Source organism: Nicotiana tomentosiformis, chromosome 3 (assembly GCF_000390325.3).
Source record: "Nicotiana tomentosiformis chromosome 3, ASM39032v3, whole genome shotgun sequence".
In the NCBI taxonomy this organism is placed as follows: domain Eukaryota; kingdom Viridiplantae; phylum Streptophyta; class Magnoliopsida; order Solanales; family Solanaceae; genus Nicotiana; species Nicotiana tomentosiformis.
In genome coordinates this window covers 122191054-122206512 of record NC_090814.1, presented here as the reverse complement: position 1 = coordinate 122206512, position 15459 = coordinate 122191054, and the positions used below count along the sequence as shown (strand labels likewise).

General features: G+C 36.5%; 1 protein-coding gene and 1 pseudogene across 1 annotated transcript; one reads left to right on the top strand and one right to left on the bottom strand.

Moving 5' to 3' along the window:
- Window positions 1-408: 408 nt before the first annotated feature.
- LOC104097495 (probable cyclic nucleotide-gated ion channel 16) lies at window positions 409-9407 on the bottom strand. Its single transcript, XM_009604063.4, has 6 exons — window positions 8886-9407; window positions 7297-7506; window positions 4568-4872; window positions 3221-3332; window positions 1866-2102; window positions 409-1390 (listed from the first exon to the last, which is right to left on the bottom strand). The coding sequence occupies exons 1-6, from the start codon at window positions 9309-9311 to the stop codon at window positions 632-634; spliced, it is 2049 nt and encodes a 682-aa protein (XP_009602358.1). The 5' UTR covers window positions 9312-9407; the 3' UTR covers window positions 409-631.
- Window positions 9408-12429: 3022 nt separating this feature from the next.
- Window positions 12430-14879, top strand: LOC104097496 (WAT1-related protein At2g37460-like; annotated as a pseudogene).
- The last annotated feature ends 580 nt before the right edge of the window (window positions 14880-15459 follow it).

The following is a 15459-nucleotide window of genomic DNA, read 5'->3' as shown; positions in this document are numbered from 1 at the left end:
ATGAGAAAGGAAATATAGGTTGCCACAACAATAAATGCCAAAGGTGAAAATCAGAATTTAACAATATGAATTTGTATGCTTCAAGAAACACCCTTTTCTAGGAAGTAACTTTACCCACCAGTAAAAGAGAGTTCTCCTGGGTAGAATTATAGCCTCATTTTCTCTTGTTTGTTTACCTCCTTCATTCTTCATCTCCCCTTTTCTGAGAGAAACTAATACTGTTATAGAAGTCACTGCAAGCCTCCATATAGAAAGAACAAAAAATGTTGATGCTTTTATAGTGTGCATATATAAATGCATATGTTTTATTTCTATGTTGTGTTCCATTCACCAATCAACATTGTTATTTCACATTAAGTAATATTCAGACTGTCTGACTATGGTTATTCACTACATGAAACCACGGGGTGTCACAAAAGGAGTCCTTACGATTAAAGCAAGCAATTTATTTACATTTGTGAAGTAGTTAACCACTATGTAGTAGTGAATGAATTGGTAGTAACAGTTTCTTTTGGATAACAAGAAACAGCAAAAGGTGACCTGTGAACAAGTAACTGGGCAACAAGCAGCCTAAAGACTAACTCTAACTTCGATCCAAAAACAAGAACTGATTCATCAGTGACTATGGCGTTCATCTTTGATCATCAGAAAAATCAGGCTCGTCAGGCTTAAAGAGTTTAGGCATACGTAAGCTGGATTCACCAGGGTCCACCCGTGGCACCTTGCCTCTTCTGGTGTTAGCAGCAAATCTTGATGCCAATATTGTAGCTCCAAGATGCTGACTACTGCTTTCTGTTGCATGATCCGAAGCATTGCCACCGTCATAACCAGCTTCTGGATATTCGTGACCATAATCATCCTCTTGGTCCATCCCTCGTGTGTAGTACAAGCTCTCTTCTATTGACAATTCCTCTGCTAGTTTTTTCCTCCGATAGCGTCTCCATGCAGCTTGTATGTAGCAAGCTCCCCATGTCCTCCATTGGTGTGAGTAGAACCGGAATGCATGCTGTAATTTCTTACTATGGAGACGTCTGAACTGGTTTGCAACAAACTTGAGCTTTTCAGCTTTAAGTGCAAATGCTTCAACTTCTTTAAGGCATTTCACTGTTCGAGTTGAAATTGGAAGATTAACATTCGGATTAGGCACTAAGGCCCATGTTAGCAATTCTTCTCCACAAAAATCACCCTGCTTTAGCATAATGGAGTTGAAGAAGCCTGACCTTCCTCCATTAGTTGTTGAACTCTCAAGTTCACCTCTAATTATGAAAAGCATCTCATTCACCGGATCTCCTTCCCGAACAATATACGTGTCTTTCGTGTTCAATGATGAAACAAGGCATTCGCATATTGCATCTAACAGCTGATCATCCATCTGGGAGAAGAAAGGGACCTGTAAAATCCAGCAAGCATGAGGTTACTAAATAGGAGAACCATAAGAAAATCTTGGAAGTTCAATACAGATGGTTGGTCATTTTTTTTTTCTTTCTTAGATTAGGTCAAGACAGATGGTTGATACAACTGAAATTGGTAGAAAAGAAGATTTTTGCTATTCATTTCACAAAAGTGGAGTCTTAAAACTAGCTATGCAGATTTCGTTAACCATGTGCTACTCTATTGTTTGGGGCAAAAATGTGCGCAATAAAGAGAGCAAAGCTGCACATCCATAAACTGCATCATAGAGCAATTGCCAACGCATGCTTAACAAGAGACCCACCTCAAGAATAGAAGAGAAGCTCTCCACAGAAAGTTAAACTACGAAGTAATTTTAGCCAACAAAAAAGGATAGACCAAACTGCACGGCTCCAAATGATCGCGATGTTCCCCTTTGAGAAAGTACAAAACAATAATGAGACGGAAAAACTTACACGACGAACAAGAGCCAGGCAGAGGTGCCTCTGAATCTGGCGCCTTAGATCCAAGGGTAAGGAACGCAATATTTCTTCTTCCTCTACACCTCTTGTAGCTACCCATTTATACTGAACAAACCGACGAACACGATCTTGCAGATCTTCAGGCAGTTGACGGTGCCTCATCCACTCCTCTGTGTCCCTTCTTTTAACTCTCCATTGTTCAAGTCTTGCTGTCATGGATTGTAGATAGCTCTTCACAAAATACAACAGTAGAAGCAGTGTCACTTACAAATTCAACAAAATATTCATTCCCTCTGAAGTAGTTCCCCCTTTGCACCCCCCATCCCCACCCCAGAGCCCCCAAAAGAAAAAGACGTATTTGATGGACATAACCTGGATCCTTATTTGATGAACAAGTACACAAGTCACTAGCAATGAATTTGTCAAACGTTGCTCCGACACGGCAGTTTAGGTGCCGCACCCGTGTCGACACGACACTAGTATGGGTGTGGGTATGGGATCCGTACCGGATCAGGTCAAACAATTTTGGGTACTTTGACCATAGTTGCAACCTTAACTCAAATAAGTAATTACTGTAATGCTGTACATTGGTCATCAACAAGAAAACTTCAGCTTTGTTAAGTTGTATCAAAAGATAATACTGAACAACAATGGGTACTTAAACTATGTCATTGTCTACCATTTCAGAATCCTGCCACCTAGTAGTTCAAAAAGAAACTAACCACTTCCTGTACCACATGGTCCATGGAAAACAAGAGTTGGGAGGGCCGTCAAAAGTGAAAAATAAGAGCAGACTCAAACCAAAAAGTGGTCTCACTTAGAGATATCTGGAGATTAGGATAACTTCAGCAAGTCGGACACAATCATTTGCACAGATTAAACTTGGCTGTTAATTTTTCATACTTTAAGGTATGTGCATTGACAAACTTACTCAAAAGAAAAGGAGTTTCCTAACTCAAAAGAGAAGGAGCTTTCTGTGTCCATGAACTAGTCGTACAGTCCCATGGTTTAAATTCCCATTCAGAGAGAGAGAGAGAGAGAGAGAGAGAGAGAGAGAGAGAGAGAGAGCACGCGTAAACGGCTATCAGAGTAAAATACCAAGATGCTAATGCATGGTACATGGTTAGGATATATTCAAGCAAATTCTCACTAATTGATCAAGATCAGTCCACAAGAACCAAGGGACTTAATCAACGGGATGATCACTCCCAAGTTTTCCTCCTTTTAGTCAATATCCAGTAGCTTAAATTCATCAACGTACATCAGAGACTAAGCAATAGTGTAAAAGAATAAGAAGAAACGTGAATAAGAAAATATATCGTAATTTAGTCTTTCACATGAGAAAATACCTGCATGTTGCCTATCAGCAGTGCAAAGAAGACCAAACCCAGAAGACAAATAAGACTGGACAAGAGCGTCTCAACAATGTTTATGCTTGTAGTTATACTTTGTCCATACGAACTGAAAATCAAGTTATTGAATGATCCGTTAAGCATAAATCCTAATGAAATATGAAAAAAAAAAGTTCTTTTGCACTAAATATCTTGCACTTGTCACCAATATCTTTTCAGGGTGACACAAAGCACAGTGAGTTCCGAACCTTGCCGCTACCTAATTAGCCCCAGAACCACCATTTAAGCTAAACTAGTAGGTCATGGACTTTTCTCCACATTTTCCTTCAAAATGGCCCCTTAATTCATATTACCGAAGAAAGTTAAGAAAAAAAGGAATTACCAAAGAAAGTTGCACAGTTTTTTGAGTCACAATACCATTAAATTTTCATTTTTATTTGTTCTCAAAACAGTTAGTGCAATGCACCCACATTTTTATGCCACAGTAACATCCATCTTTCATTCAGTATATAATCAGGAAATGCTTTATAAGCTTTCCATAAAGTCCTGCAGACTAATGCATGATTGGCAGGGAACAAAAATTCTTCATAAGAAAAAATCAAGAGAAAATTAAATTTAACATTCCTAATATCACAAATTCGTATACTAGAATAAAAGATGAATGTTTCATGCCACATTGAAGTCTCCTTTCTTTTTTCTCGTAAGGAGTAAAAATTGTGGTCCAGTACTTCAACCTGACTACATGGAGTATAAGTTGCAACTCAGATACTTAAAATTGAGCGAGAGAGAGGGCTAATATTTAACAGTCCAATATCAGAACGGATATGGAAGACCAAACCTGTTGTCTAAGCCAGGCTTCTCTTCAAGGAATTATCTATATAATGGTAAAAAATCGTATGACTATGTATATGACAAATATTAATCTTCAGCAAGCTTGGTTTAAGTGAATGCACAACTCTGATGTTAGGTTCTGCTCCAACTTTAAAAACAAGTTTCCGAAGATGAAGAATTTACTTTACAGTTTTCTGACAACAGTTGAAAAAAATATTTTATGAGGAGAGAGAGTTCTCAGCTGACTCACGAAGGTTAGTTCCTGAACAACTTATATCTTTCTGCTAATCAATGGACAGGACGAACAACTTTTCGAGCCCTGACTTACGATCTACCCACATGTCATTTGCGAAGTATCTTTCGACCACTTGATAATGATTTATTGAGGTGCAGACAAAGTCCATTAGATAAAGAGTTTTTTATATTGATATGCAGACTATCTTCTAATTAACATAATTTAGAAAACAAATTAAGACAGAGAGACCACAAAGGATTTGATAACAAAGAGAATACCTTAGGCTCTTTAAACCCCACCATAGGCAGTAAAAATATCGATCAAAGATGCCAGCAGATGTAACTTCTTCAGTATTTGCATCACCAAACATTCCAAACTCAAAGCTTATATCAGCATTAGCATCGCAATTCTTGAACACCTCAGTGGTTTCCGACCACTCCTGACGCCCAGGTTTACCAAGTGATGAGCAATCAAGGTAGTCTTTATAACAAGCTGGAGCACCCTCCTGCTGCTTTGCGCACTCATCCTTCCAGCATGAAAAGTGCCTCTCAATAGCCATCAGATACCATATAGCTCCTAAAACCTGCACTGACAATTGAAAAACCAGACTAATCACTAATTCAATCTCCGATGAATTAGAAAATATAGTCTGAAAGGCTGCAGGTGCAACTTTTCAATCCAGCTTGAGGAGAAAAGACGATATTATGTTATGGATCATAGCAATATCACAGCATTTATTATATCAATAACAATGAAAAAGACGTCTTCGACATAGGAATGTTTTGCTGCTAATTTAGTTTCTTCACTTTTTCCTCTCTTTGCTAGCGCACAATCAGCAACAACCACAGTATACATCACCATAAAATTTCATGCAAACTCAACTGCAATATTGTAGCTACTACCACCGAAACTATTGCAACATCTGTGACCACTTAACACCCACCTTTTTTTGGTTATCCACCCGGTTGCTGATACCCGCTTTGGGGCCCGACTAAATCTGGATTCGCACGGAGAAACCCTACTTTGGAGGTAAAGCGCTCCCTACCAAAGGCGACTACATACCCAGTGCTCGAACCCGAGATATTTGGTTAAGAACAAAGGAGTGCTTACCACTCCACCACAACTATTTGATGGTCTAACACCCACTTACTACACCAGATGGGACTCTAACCTCCTAAAGCCCTCAAACTATCCCATATACTGACTTCCTGATTCACTGAAAAGAGCAAATGTGTGTGGACATCCTGGTACCATTATCCTTCATTTACCAGCAGGGCCTCTTTTAAGGCATAAATCATGTAGATATTCCAACAGCATTGGCGGTGAGACTTAAACTTATGATATCTATCTACTTAACTTGATAATGAGTTCTATAGTTCCACATCATTTAAAAGCTTGAGTTGCTTGGAAAATATAAAATTTAAAGCTTAAGGTTTTCAGAGATGAATTTTTTTTATTTACTTATTTAATTAGGTCTGTAATAACAACCACATAAAAATAATTGGCATGACAAAAAAAAGCACTAGAAAGAACTGAAGCAAACCTTATTGTTGAACTACTACTGTGACATTTTCATCAGTAGCCTAAATCAGTGAGTTGCCATAGTCCAGGAGTCAAATTACAAAAGTCTCACTGCTTCCTAAGGTGAGGTATTTTCACCATCTGTTAGGTGTTGAGAAGATCCAAATCTTGAAAAGATAATGAAAAATTGCTTTTTAATTACCAATGCTATTGATTATGCTGACAAGGATTAAATATGACAATTAAAGCAAATGTGAGTCTGGAGTTTGGATAGTGGGTAGATAGCTTCTAATTTGTCAGTTGAGAATATCAACGCGGGAAGAATGCATGGAATAATGGTAGGCAAAAGAGGTATCACCAAAATGTAGACTTGGAACATTACTTGTAGATACTACTTTTGTTTCTCTCAGTCAACCAATTTCCAAAGATTTTTCCTCCAGAGGACCATCACTTAAAGGCAAAAACTTTTAAAACCTGGGAGCTTTCCCAACTATATACACAGTAGAGTTAACACCAATGACATGCTATAGCTAAACCTGTTAGCGAGCTCAGCTCATATCGGCATCACATGAGTAAGGAGTGTAACAAGCCTGTACTTTGTTTACATTGCTCCTTAAAAAGGAGATATCACATAAACTATAGGTTTTGAGGAGTCCTATCATTCGTTATTTGTTTTTAAGTAATAGAGCTTTGATTTAAGGCAACAAGGGAGGGATAGTCTAATTGTAAGACGCTCCACATCCAACCATTAAGTTGGAATTCGAGTCACAATGGGGCAAAGGGGAAAAGGACCAATTGGGAATGGGCAACAAATTGCATTTAGAAAGATTAGTTCACACCTCTCAAAACTATAATTCATACTCTGAGAATTTATAGTTGATGAATTCAAAGCCTATAGTGCCCTTAAAATCCATATTTGGTTGAGTAGTGCCCAGACCTGATTTGTGCACTCTTTATCACTGTACAGCTTTCTTCACAGCCTGGTCCTCAAATTGAAAAAGTTAAATAATTTGAGTTCAACTGACAGCTGAAAGGTAAGGGTCAATCACTAAATCTATTTGACATGTGTCCCTTCTTCCTCCGTTCTAAACTTGTCACTTTTTCTAATCGGTCAACTTCCATTCACTTTCATCCACTAAAATAAGTTGATTTTTCCCCTGCCTGCTATTGTGCGCTAGTGACACCTTTAGTCTGGCCAAAATATGTTATGTCTTGTTTATGGGTTCCTAATTTAGCTACAGGTCTATTTAATGATATCATTTCGAGATTAACATGAGATAAGCAGAATATGGTTTATTGACTAAGTTTACCTTAGTCTCTTGTTGACAACTCGTATCCTATACTTTCTGAAAAAGAATTCCTTTGAGAGTTGTCAACTGAGAGGTGGCAATGACCAAAACAAGGATCTGAATTTAGGAAGGGAGGTGCCTTGTGCACTATTTTGATAAAAAAGAAAAAAAATACTATCAAAGACTGCAGAACTTACATGACCTGCCAGCAAGTACAGGAGGAGATTGTATGCTGCACCAGACCAAGCTGTCTTTGCCACAACACCTGTATTCCTAATAATCTTTGAATTTAAGGGGAAAATGACTAACAATCTTGGCACATACTGAAGCATAATAATCAAAGAGATGGCATGATTAGCATGAGTGGCGGATGAGCCATTCAATGGCATTATAAACCAAATAACAATCTGCAAAACCAAAAATAAGACAAAGTTACTATTCATCATACCACCCCCAAACTAATAAACATACTTTTCCAATAAGGCATAATAACAAAATTTGACTTCAGCCTTCAAGTCCAACTATGTTACACAATGAAAATATTTCACAAATAGAAGCGGTTGGGCGTGCGAACAAAAGTCCCACATTGGTAACTAAAAAGAAAAGGAAGCTACAAATAAGGTGTTGGGATAATCTTAATGGTGTGAGGTCTTTTGGGAAAAAACCGTGCAGGTTTGGCACAAAGCAAATAGTATCACATCATATTGAGAAATATCTTTGGGTGACAATGGCATAGGGGGACGAGTATGAAGATAGCAGAGTGATGGCATAAAGCTCACTTACTACCTTTACCAATTGCAAAGGTAAGTTGGAGCACAAACACATGAAGAACCTATCATTTGGGCTTCGGTGGCTATAAATACTTGAATAATGTGAGTGACACGACAGTAAATCTTCAAATAAGCCCATGAGGTAATGGGACATGTGAAACATAGTTCGGGGGCTTGGAGATGGACCATGTGAAACTTAATTTGAGAGGAAGATTGTTGGTGTACGAATAAAAACCCCACATTGGTAGCAAAAAAAGAAAAGTAAGCTACATATAAGGTGTGAGGCCTTTTAGAGAAAATCGTACGAGTTTGCCCTAAATCAGATAATATCACACCGTGTTAATAATATCATTGGGCTGGCTTAGCCTAGCTCGAAACCATGGATTCATTCAAATGCTAATCCAGAAGTATAACATTATTATGATTACAACGATGAGCAGGGGCGGCTCTAAGGCTTTGGGTAGTGAGGCCATTGCCTTAGGCCCCCAAATTTTGAAGGCCCCCAAATTTATTTTAAATTCTTATTATTATTATTACTATTATATATTATATAATTTATATAAATAATTAGAATAAAAAAAGTGTTACAGTATATTTTTTGTTACTTGAATGGGATTATTTTATACAATAAATTTATAAATTATGATAATTTTCTTCCCTCGTTAATTAGTATATTTGACAAGAGTGGGTTGCTCTAGTGGTAAGCACCCTCCACTTCCAACCAAGTACTTGTGAGTTCGAGTCAACCCAACAGAAGGTGGGAAGTTCTCGGAGGGAGGGAACCGAAGGTGGGAAGTTCTCGGAGGGAGGGAACCGAAGGTCTATCGGAAACAGTCTCTCTTCTACTCCAGGATAGGTGTAAGGTCTGCGTACAACCTACACTCCTCATATCTCACTAGTGGGATTATACTGGGATTAAGGGCCTCCGAATATAGTTTCGCCTTAGGCTCCGAGTTCTGTTGAGCCGCCCCTGACGATGAGAAAGAAACATGATATAATGTATGTAATAGACTGACTTGTGGGAGCGGGAGGGCAGCAGCAAGATCAATGGCAAAGTCGTTCTTCAAGTAACGGATAGCAATCAAGCACTGATCCATGACCAGCTCACCCTTACCAAAAACCCGGGTTTTCTTGGAAACAAAAGCCGTACGGAACTTCATAACGATCTGAAGCAAGGCGAAGATATCAACCAATACGCGAAAAGTTAATATGGTGTATCCCAAAACATTATCGGTGCTCATGCAAGTTTCGCGAATAATTGGAAGCAACAAAAACAGAGGATCAACAAATAGACCGACAAAGGAAGTGAACAAGAAAATGTGGTTCCATCTGGCAACGAACTCGCCATTTGGATCGAGAATTTGTTGCCACCAGGGCTTCTGACGGTCGTAAATTAAGGAAGGTTTGGAGAAACGGTGGAGGTGGTGCTGGAGAGTGCCCATTTTTGGTCACAGAAGAAACCCTAGGACAGAAGGATGACGAACATAGAGTTTTGAGCATTAATGGATGGAGAAGGAAACGGAGAGCCATTACAATGGGATGCTGCATTGCGAACACGAGGAGTTGTGTCTGTGTCCCCGATATGTGCGTGCAGTTCGTTGCATCACCGCGCCAAATCAAAACCCCCAACTCACTTAAAACAGATTAGTGCTAATATTATAATTAAAAATTTACCTAATTGATTGAAAATCCCTAGCTAATTTTCTCTCTCTCATTCACTTCTTATTAACTTGTCAGGTGTCAAATTTAGCTCATTAAAATTAAAAAGTAATTCAAGTTAGCTTATCTAAAAATTTGGCCAGTTTGAATAGCTTGTGTAACCGAAATCGATCCATAAATTAAACTTAAAAACATGGAAAAATTAAAATTTACATTATGTGTCCAAGAACTATTGTTTTTGTTAGCATCTCGTTGGTTCGATAAGGTCGTAACAAATAAGAGATACGTAGGAAACTTACTGGTTCGGTCACGCTTTTCAAAAAAATCCAAAATTGATCCTGTGATTTGCATTATGGTTTGTGTACGGGTAAAATCGGAAATAAAGTTATCCCTAATTTCTCGGTAAAGAAACGAAAGGAAAACACGATCTGACGTGGCCTCGAGTAAAGCCGAGGGATTCCGCGGATCAGAGCTCGGGGAGGACGAATGGTGCACCCGAGACCAGACACGATCGAGCATAGGGCTCGAGCAGAGTGAATAGCCGAGACTAAGGGAAAAGACAGTTAGACAGGATAAGTGAGGGGCCGAAATATCCACTCTCAACCGGATATTACGGAGCGAATCTCGTCCGATATCAACTGTGTATCAATGTTTATTAGAAGGAAAAGATTTTTTTTACCTTATTTAGACTTGTACTAGGATTGAAATTACCCTACTATATAAAGGGGAGAACTTTTTAATTTTGGAGATCACTGTTGGCACGCATATCAGAACAATAAAGTTAATTTTTGTTTTCTAGCTATTGTTTAAAGTATTCTTCAGTTGCTTGTTTGTTGAGCTGCAACCGAGCCCGTTCCGAGGACCGGATCGGAACTGATTTCTAAACATCCATTGCAAGTGGTTTGATTGCTTTGTTTTCTTTTAATTCAATTATTTATTCTTGTTACTTCATTCGTGTTAAATTAAATCATGTATTCTTTAAAACGCATATAAATTCAATTGTTACACATTTTAAGGGTAAACATGGTTACTTTTTAAAGTTGGGGTTAACTATATCCTCGTCAATACAAAACTGACACACATTTACTCTAATTTTTCAACTTAACTAGCAAATCATTTCAAAAAAAATAAAAAGGTCCAACATTGCAATTATGGATTACAAACTTATCCAAAATTGTCTCTCTAATTATTTTGTTCACGAGTTATTTTATGTTGCTTATATTCACAACATTTGTTTGATGTGAGATATACGTTTGATTATAGTTAATTCAGCTTGGAAGATTGTAAATATTCCTCTATAATGTATTATTAAAAATTACTATTTAATTAACCTTCATATAAGAGTCTCAAGCTCGTTAATATACAAAAAAAAGAGTTCCATACTAAGTACTATAAAAGGATAATTCATCTCGGTCTTGAGGTATTTTAAATTTCACTGTGATAAAAATTCTATACTATATTAAACTTCTTTGCTATTTTTTATACTTAATAAAATATTTTTTTAAATAAAAACGCTATTATTGAAATCACCTGGCAACAATATATATCAACAAAATAGGAATTTTTTATCTCCAAATTATGGAAAGTACCATCCATCTGAAATATAAAGATGAGAAAATATTGACCATTTTACCATTGCTTCACTTATTCATTTCTTCTACATCAAAATAGTTATTACCCAATTGTTGCCATAAGTTTGTCATAATATATTTTTCTAATATTTTTTATTTCATTGTAAAATGTGGGAAGAATATTTTATCTCTTTTACTTTCAATATATAATTTTTCCTTTGTGGAAATTAATTTGCTCGAGGGCAATTTCCAAACATAGGCCAAAACTACACCATTTGGACCTTATATTAGGCCAAACTTTAACCGGAGGATATATATAAATAAATTTTCAATGTACAGTGATAAATTTGATTTCATTTTTTATTTTTTAATGATTTTGTTAGCTGAGTTAGAAAATAAAGATGAATGTGTATGTTTTGTAACGGCGAAGCATAACTGACCCCAATTTTAAACGAAGGGCAAATATACATATTTACGGACCATAAAGGCAAATTTTCTCATTTCCTCTTTATTCAATGTTATTAACTTATACGCTTGATTCTTATTTTTCACTTTTTCTCATTTAAAATAAAATTTATTTGTTGCATAACTAAGTTCATAAGATTAAATTAAAAAATGAGAGACAATATCATGATGAGGAAGGTAATTAATTTTCTTAATCTATAACGTTTCACATCTTATAAGTAGGGCTGTTAATGCTATTTCAAAAATTGATTAAACCGGCAAATTGAATCGTCCGATTTTAGATTTTTTAAAAATAAAATCATAAGTTTCGATATAAATCTATAACTATACAGAATAATTACGATAGACTTTTTATTTTATAAATAATTATTGAAAAATACCGAGCCAAACCGAAATGTTAGGATAGATCTTTAACAATACCGAACCAAACCGAATTGTTTCTCATTTTTTTGTTTCTTATTCTTCTATACTTTTTCTAAAATTTAGAGTTGCTTATTCCAGGTATATGATAAGATAAATAAATGTTAAATACATTTTCAGAACAAGAAAGTGAATACCCGGAGAATTTTTCTTCAACTAGTCAAACAACCAAGCAATACCAGCTGTGAACACACAAAAGCTATAAAAAGAACTTGTTTTAATAGTAAATATTTTGCATCATCTTTAAGGATCTTGTTTACTATATTAGGCATATCCATTTAATCGTGAGAAATCAGTTCTCCGATTATGAATTCGCAAGTTCCATTAACCATTATGGAAAATGTATTAAAGAAAATATTTTCTACATGAGTTTTCCTAATATGTATTTATTAGTGGATTCAACGCTGATTTTTTTTTTATGATCCTTTATATATGGAGAAGATCTATGCCACCATTTCCTCTTCCTGCTCCCAACCCTGCTAGAACAGAAATCATCCAAATGAAGAATTTATTCAGCAACGCAAGACCTTTCATTGCAGCAGTTTTTCTGCAATTTGCTCTAGCAGGATTTGACATCCTTTCAAAAATTGCTCTGAATGAAGGATTGAGCTGCTACGTATTTACCGTCTATCGACATGCAGTGGCCACTCTCGTCATTGCTCCTTTTGCGATATATCTAGACAGGTATATATGCCTCTCTCTTCTTGTGTTCAATTAACATGTTTGAACTTAGATTCTAGCTAGCCTAGTTATCAGTTAAAGAAAGATAAATACAAAAAGTCATGTCTGCTTAATTTTCATGTTATTTTCACAGGAATACAAGACCAAGGATGACTCTTGCAATCTTTGCTAAGATCGTAGCTCTTGGCATACTAGAGTAAGTCTCAAACACTAAAATCAGTTTCTTCTCCAATTAAGCAATTAGTATCTAAACTTTTTTATCTTAACCGATAGGCCAGTCATCGACCAGATTTTCTACTCTCTAGGCTTGAAATATACAACCGCAACTTTTAGTGCTGCAATGGGCAATATTCTTCCTGCCATTACTTTTATAATGGCCTGGATATGCTGGTAAATTATAAGCTTGTCTCATGCAGATACACACTCTGTATTTTTAAATCAAACACTTAAATTGTTTTCTCGAAGGTTCAATGTGATCAATTTAAGACCAAATACATCTTGTTCATTAGAATTATATATGGAATGGGTGTCAAAATTAGAATGCTCTACTGAGGGGAATTAATCTCTATGAAATGGATAACAAAACCATCGTCTAAAGATTTAGAGGCCCCTTTTCAATCAATTTATTTACCCTTGAGATATGCTAGTACTAAAAAAACCTAGCTATAACCAAAACTAGGTGGATCGATTTCTTTCACACTGAAGTAAAAACTCAGTGAAAAAAACAAAATATAAAGCACGAGAGGCAATAAAAATTATGTAAAGGAGGAACCAAAATATTCTGCCAATTATAGCCACTGTATGAATCATGGTTTGACATTCTAATAAAATCAAAACAAGTTTTACATTCTTCAGCATGCAGTGTTCATCTGATTTGTTGTTGCCGCCACATCAAGGCTATTTGAGAACACGACTAGGGAATTAAATATCTCTATAGGGTTGTTGCATTATATGTGATTATGTGTTTGTTTTGTCTTTTTAATACGCTGTGTATTAAGGGTATTTATTGTAACTGAAATTCTTTTTACACATATTTTGTTTATCCTAGACTTGAGAAGATGAAGCTTAAAAGCATTCGCAGCCAAGCCAAAATAATTGGGACAATTGCTGCAGTTGGAGGAGCCATGATCATGACTCTGGTACATGGACCACTTCTTGAACTTTGGACAAAAGGAAAGCCGAATCATGAATCTCAAAGGGAAAATCCAAATTCAAATCATCTTATCAAAGGTTCCATCCTGATAATAAGTGGGTGCTTGAGTTGGGCTGGCTTCATAATTTTGCAGGTAAAGATATACTTAGTCACAGATAAGTTGTTAGAAATAAGCAGCAAATCTGACTCTTTTATTGCTCTATGCCTAGGCAATCACATTGCGGACCTATCCGGCTGAGCTCTCGCTCACTGCGTGGATATGTTTGTTGGGAACAATTGAAGGAGTTATAGTAGCAATGGTAATGGAGAGAGGAAAGACTACAGTATGGGCCATATATTGGGACGCTAAGTCTTTAGCAATTCTACACAGTGTAAGTCAAATTCAAGCCAATTAGATCTTCCATTTTCTTTTCTGATAATGGTATATATTGACATTAATTTAACGATCAACATTTCCTAACATCTAATTTAACGATCAACATTTCCTAACATCTCTAGGAAGAGAAACATTGCCTCTGCAGAGAAGTGAGGAAAGAATCTAAAAGCATAGTTTTTCAAATAACTAATAAATGAAAAGCTCCTCACTTTCCATGTCTCAATCCAGGGAATATTTTGTTCAGGACTCACGTATTACATACAAGGAGTCGTAATGAAAAACAAGGATCCAGTTTTCCTGACAGCGTTCAATCCATTAAGCATGGTTATTGTAGCTGTAATGAGTTTATTCATTCTGCGCGAACAAATGACCCTCGGAAGGTAATTCTTGTAACCATATATATAAAAGTACTCTTATAAGAGTTGCAACCAACACTAAACGAAAGATAACACTTTTTTGCAGGATACTTGGTGCTATTGTCATTGTTGTAGGCCTGTACATTGTTCTGTGGGGTAAAAGCAAGGATAACAGCACGGACAATAGATCTCCATCAACAGATGAACAATTACCAACACAGGAACAAGCAATTAACCTCGCAGGCTTGGATGTTAATGTAGAGAAGAAGGAAGAATATGGCGGAGAAGATACGGAGATGGGGAGACTTGGGACACCACTGCAGTAAAGAGGAAAAAAAGACCCCACTTAACCCAAAGAACTTAATCCTACAAATAAACATTAATCTCCATCATCACATTAAAACCAAAATATTTCTTTGAACCTGCAGCTTAAAAGTTTAGAGTGAAAGCATAGCCATTAAGGGGGGCATTTAAAGAGGGTTACTTTGCTTTTTGAGGAATATTCCAGCAAAAAATAGTCTACCCTTTGTGAAAATATGCATTTAAAGAAAAAATATACTTACTTTTCTTTGAACCTGATGCACAGGTCGGATTAAATTGATATCAAATGCCAGCACCTCATTTCAGAGTGTATTTTCCTAGTCCTCCATCATTCTTTGGTCTAGTTATTACGTTATCCCAATTCAAGTCTTTTTAGTTTCATTAATGGGACGCCAAACAAAATTCATCTCGTATTGATTTTGGGGACCAAATTGTTTTGCATAACATGATTAGAGATGGAAGCAATGGCAGCCTTAATGGGGGTGGTTCTTCCGGAATGTTAAGACAATTAGTTTTTCAACCGTTAAGTCAATTATTAACCTTATTAATGATGTATTGGTTGTTACCCTTATATGGCCTATTCCAGTT

Excerpts from the sequence above, each read along its gene's own strand:
- LOC104097495 (XM_009604063.4), bottom strand. The coding sequence starts at position 9,311 with ATGGGCACTCTCCAGCACCACCTCCACCGTTTCTCCAAACCTTCCTTA. Across the intron at positions 4,873-7,296 it reads TGTACTTGCTGGCAGGTCAT|GTTTTAGGAGCTATATGGTA; the intron begins GTAAGTTCTGCA and ends TTGTCAGTGCAG. Across the intron at positions 1,391-1,865 it reads GCCTGGCTCTTGTTCGTCGT|GTCCCTTTCTTCTCCCAGAT; the intron begins GTAAGTTTTTCC and ends TGGATTTTACAG.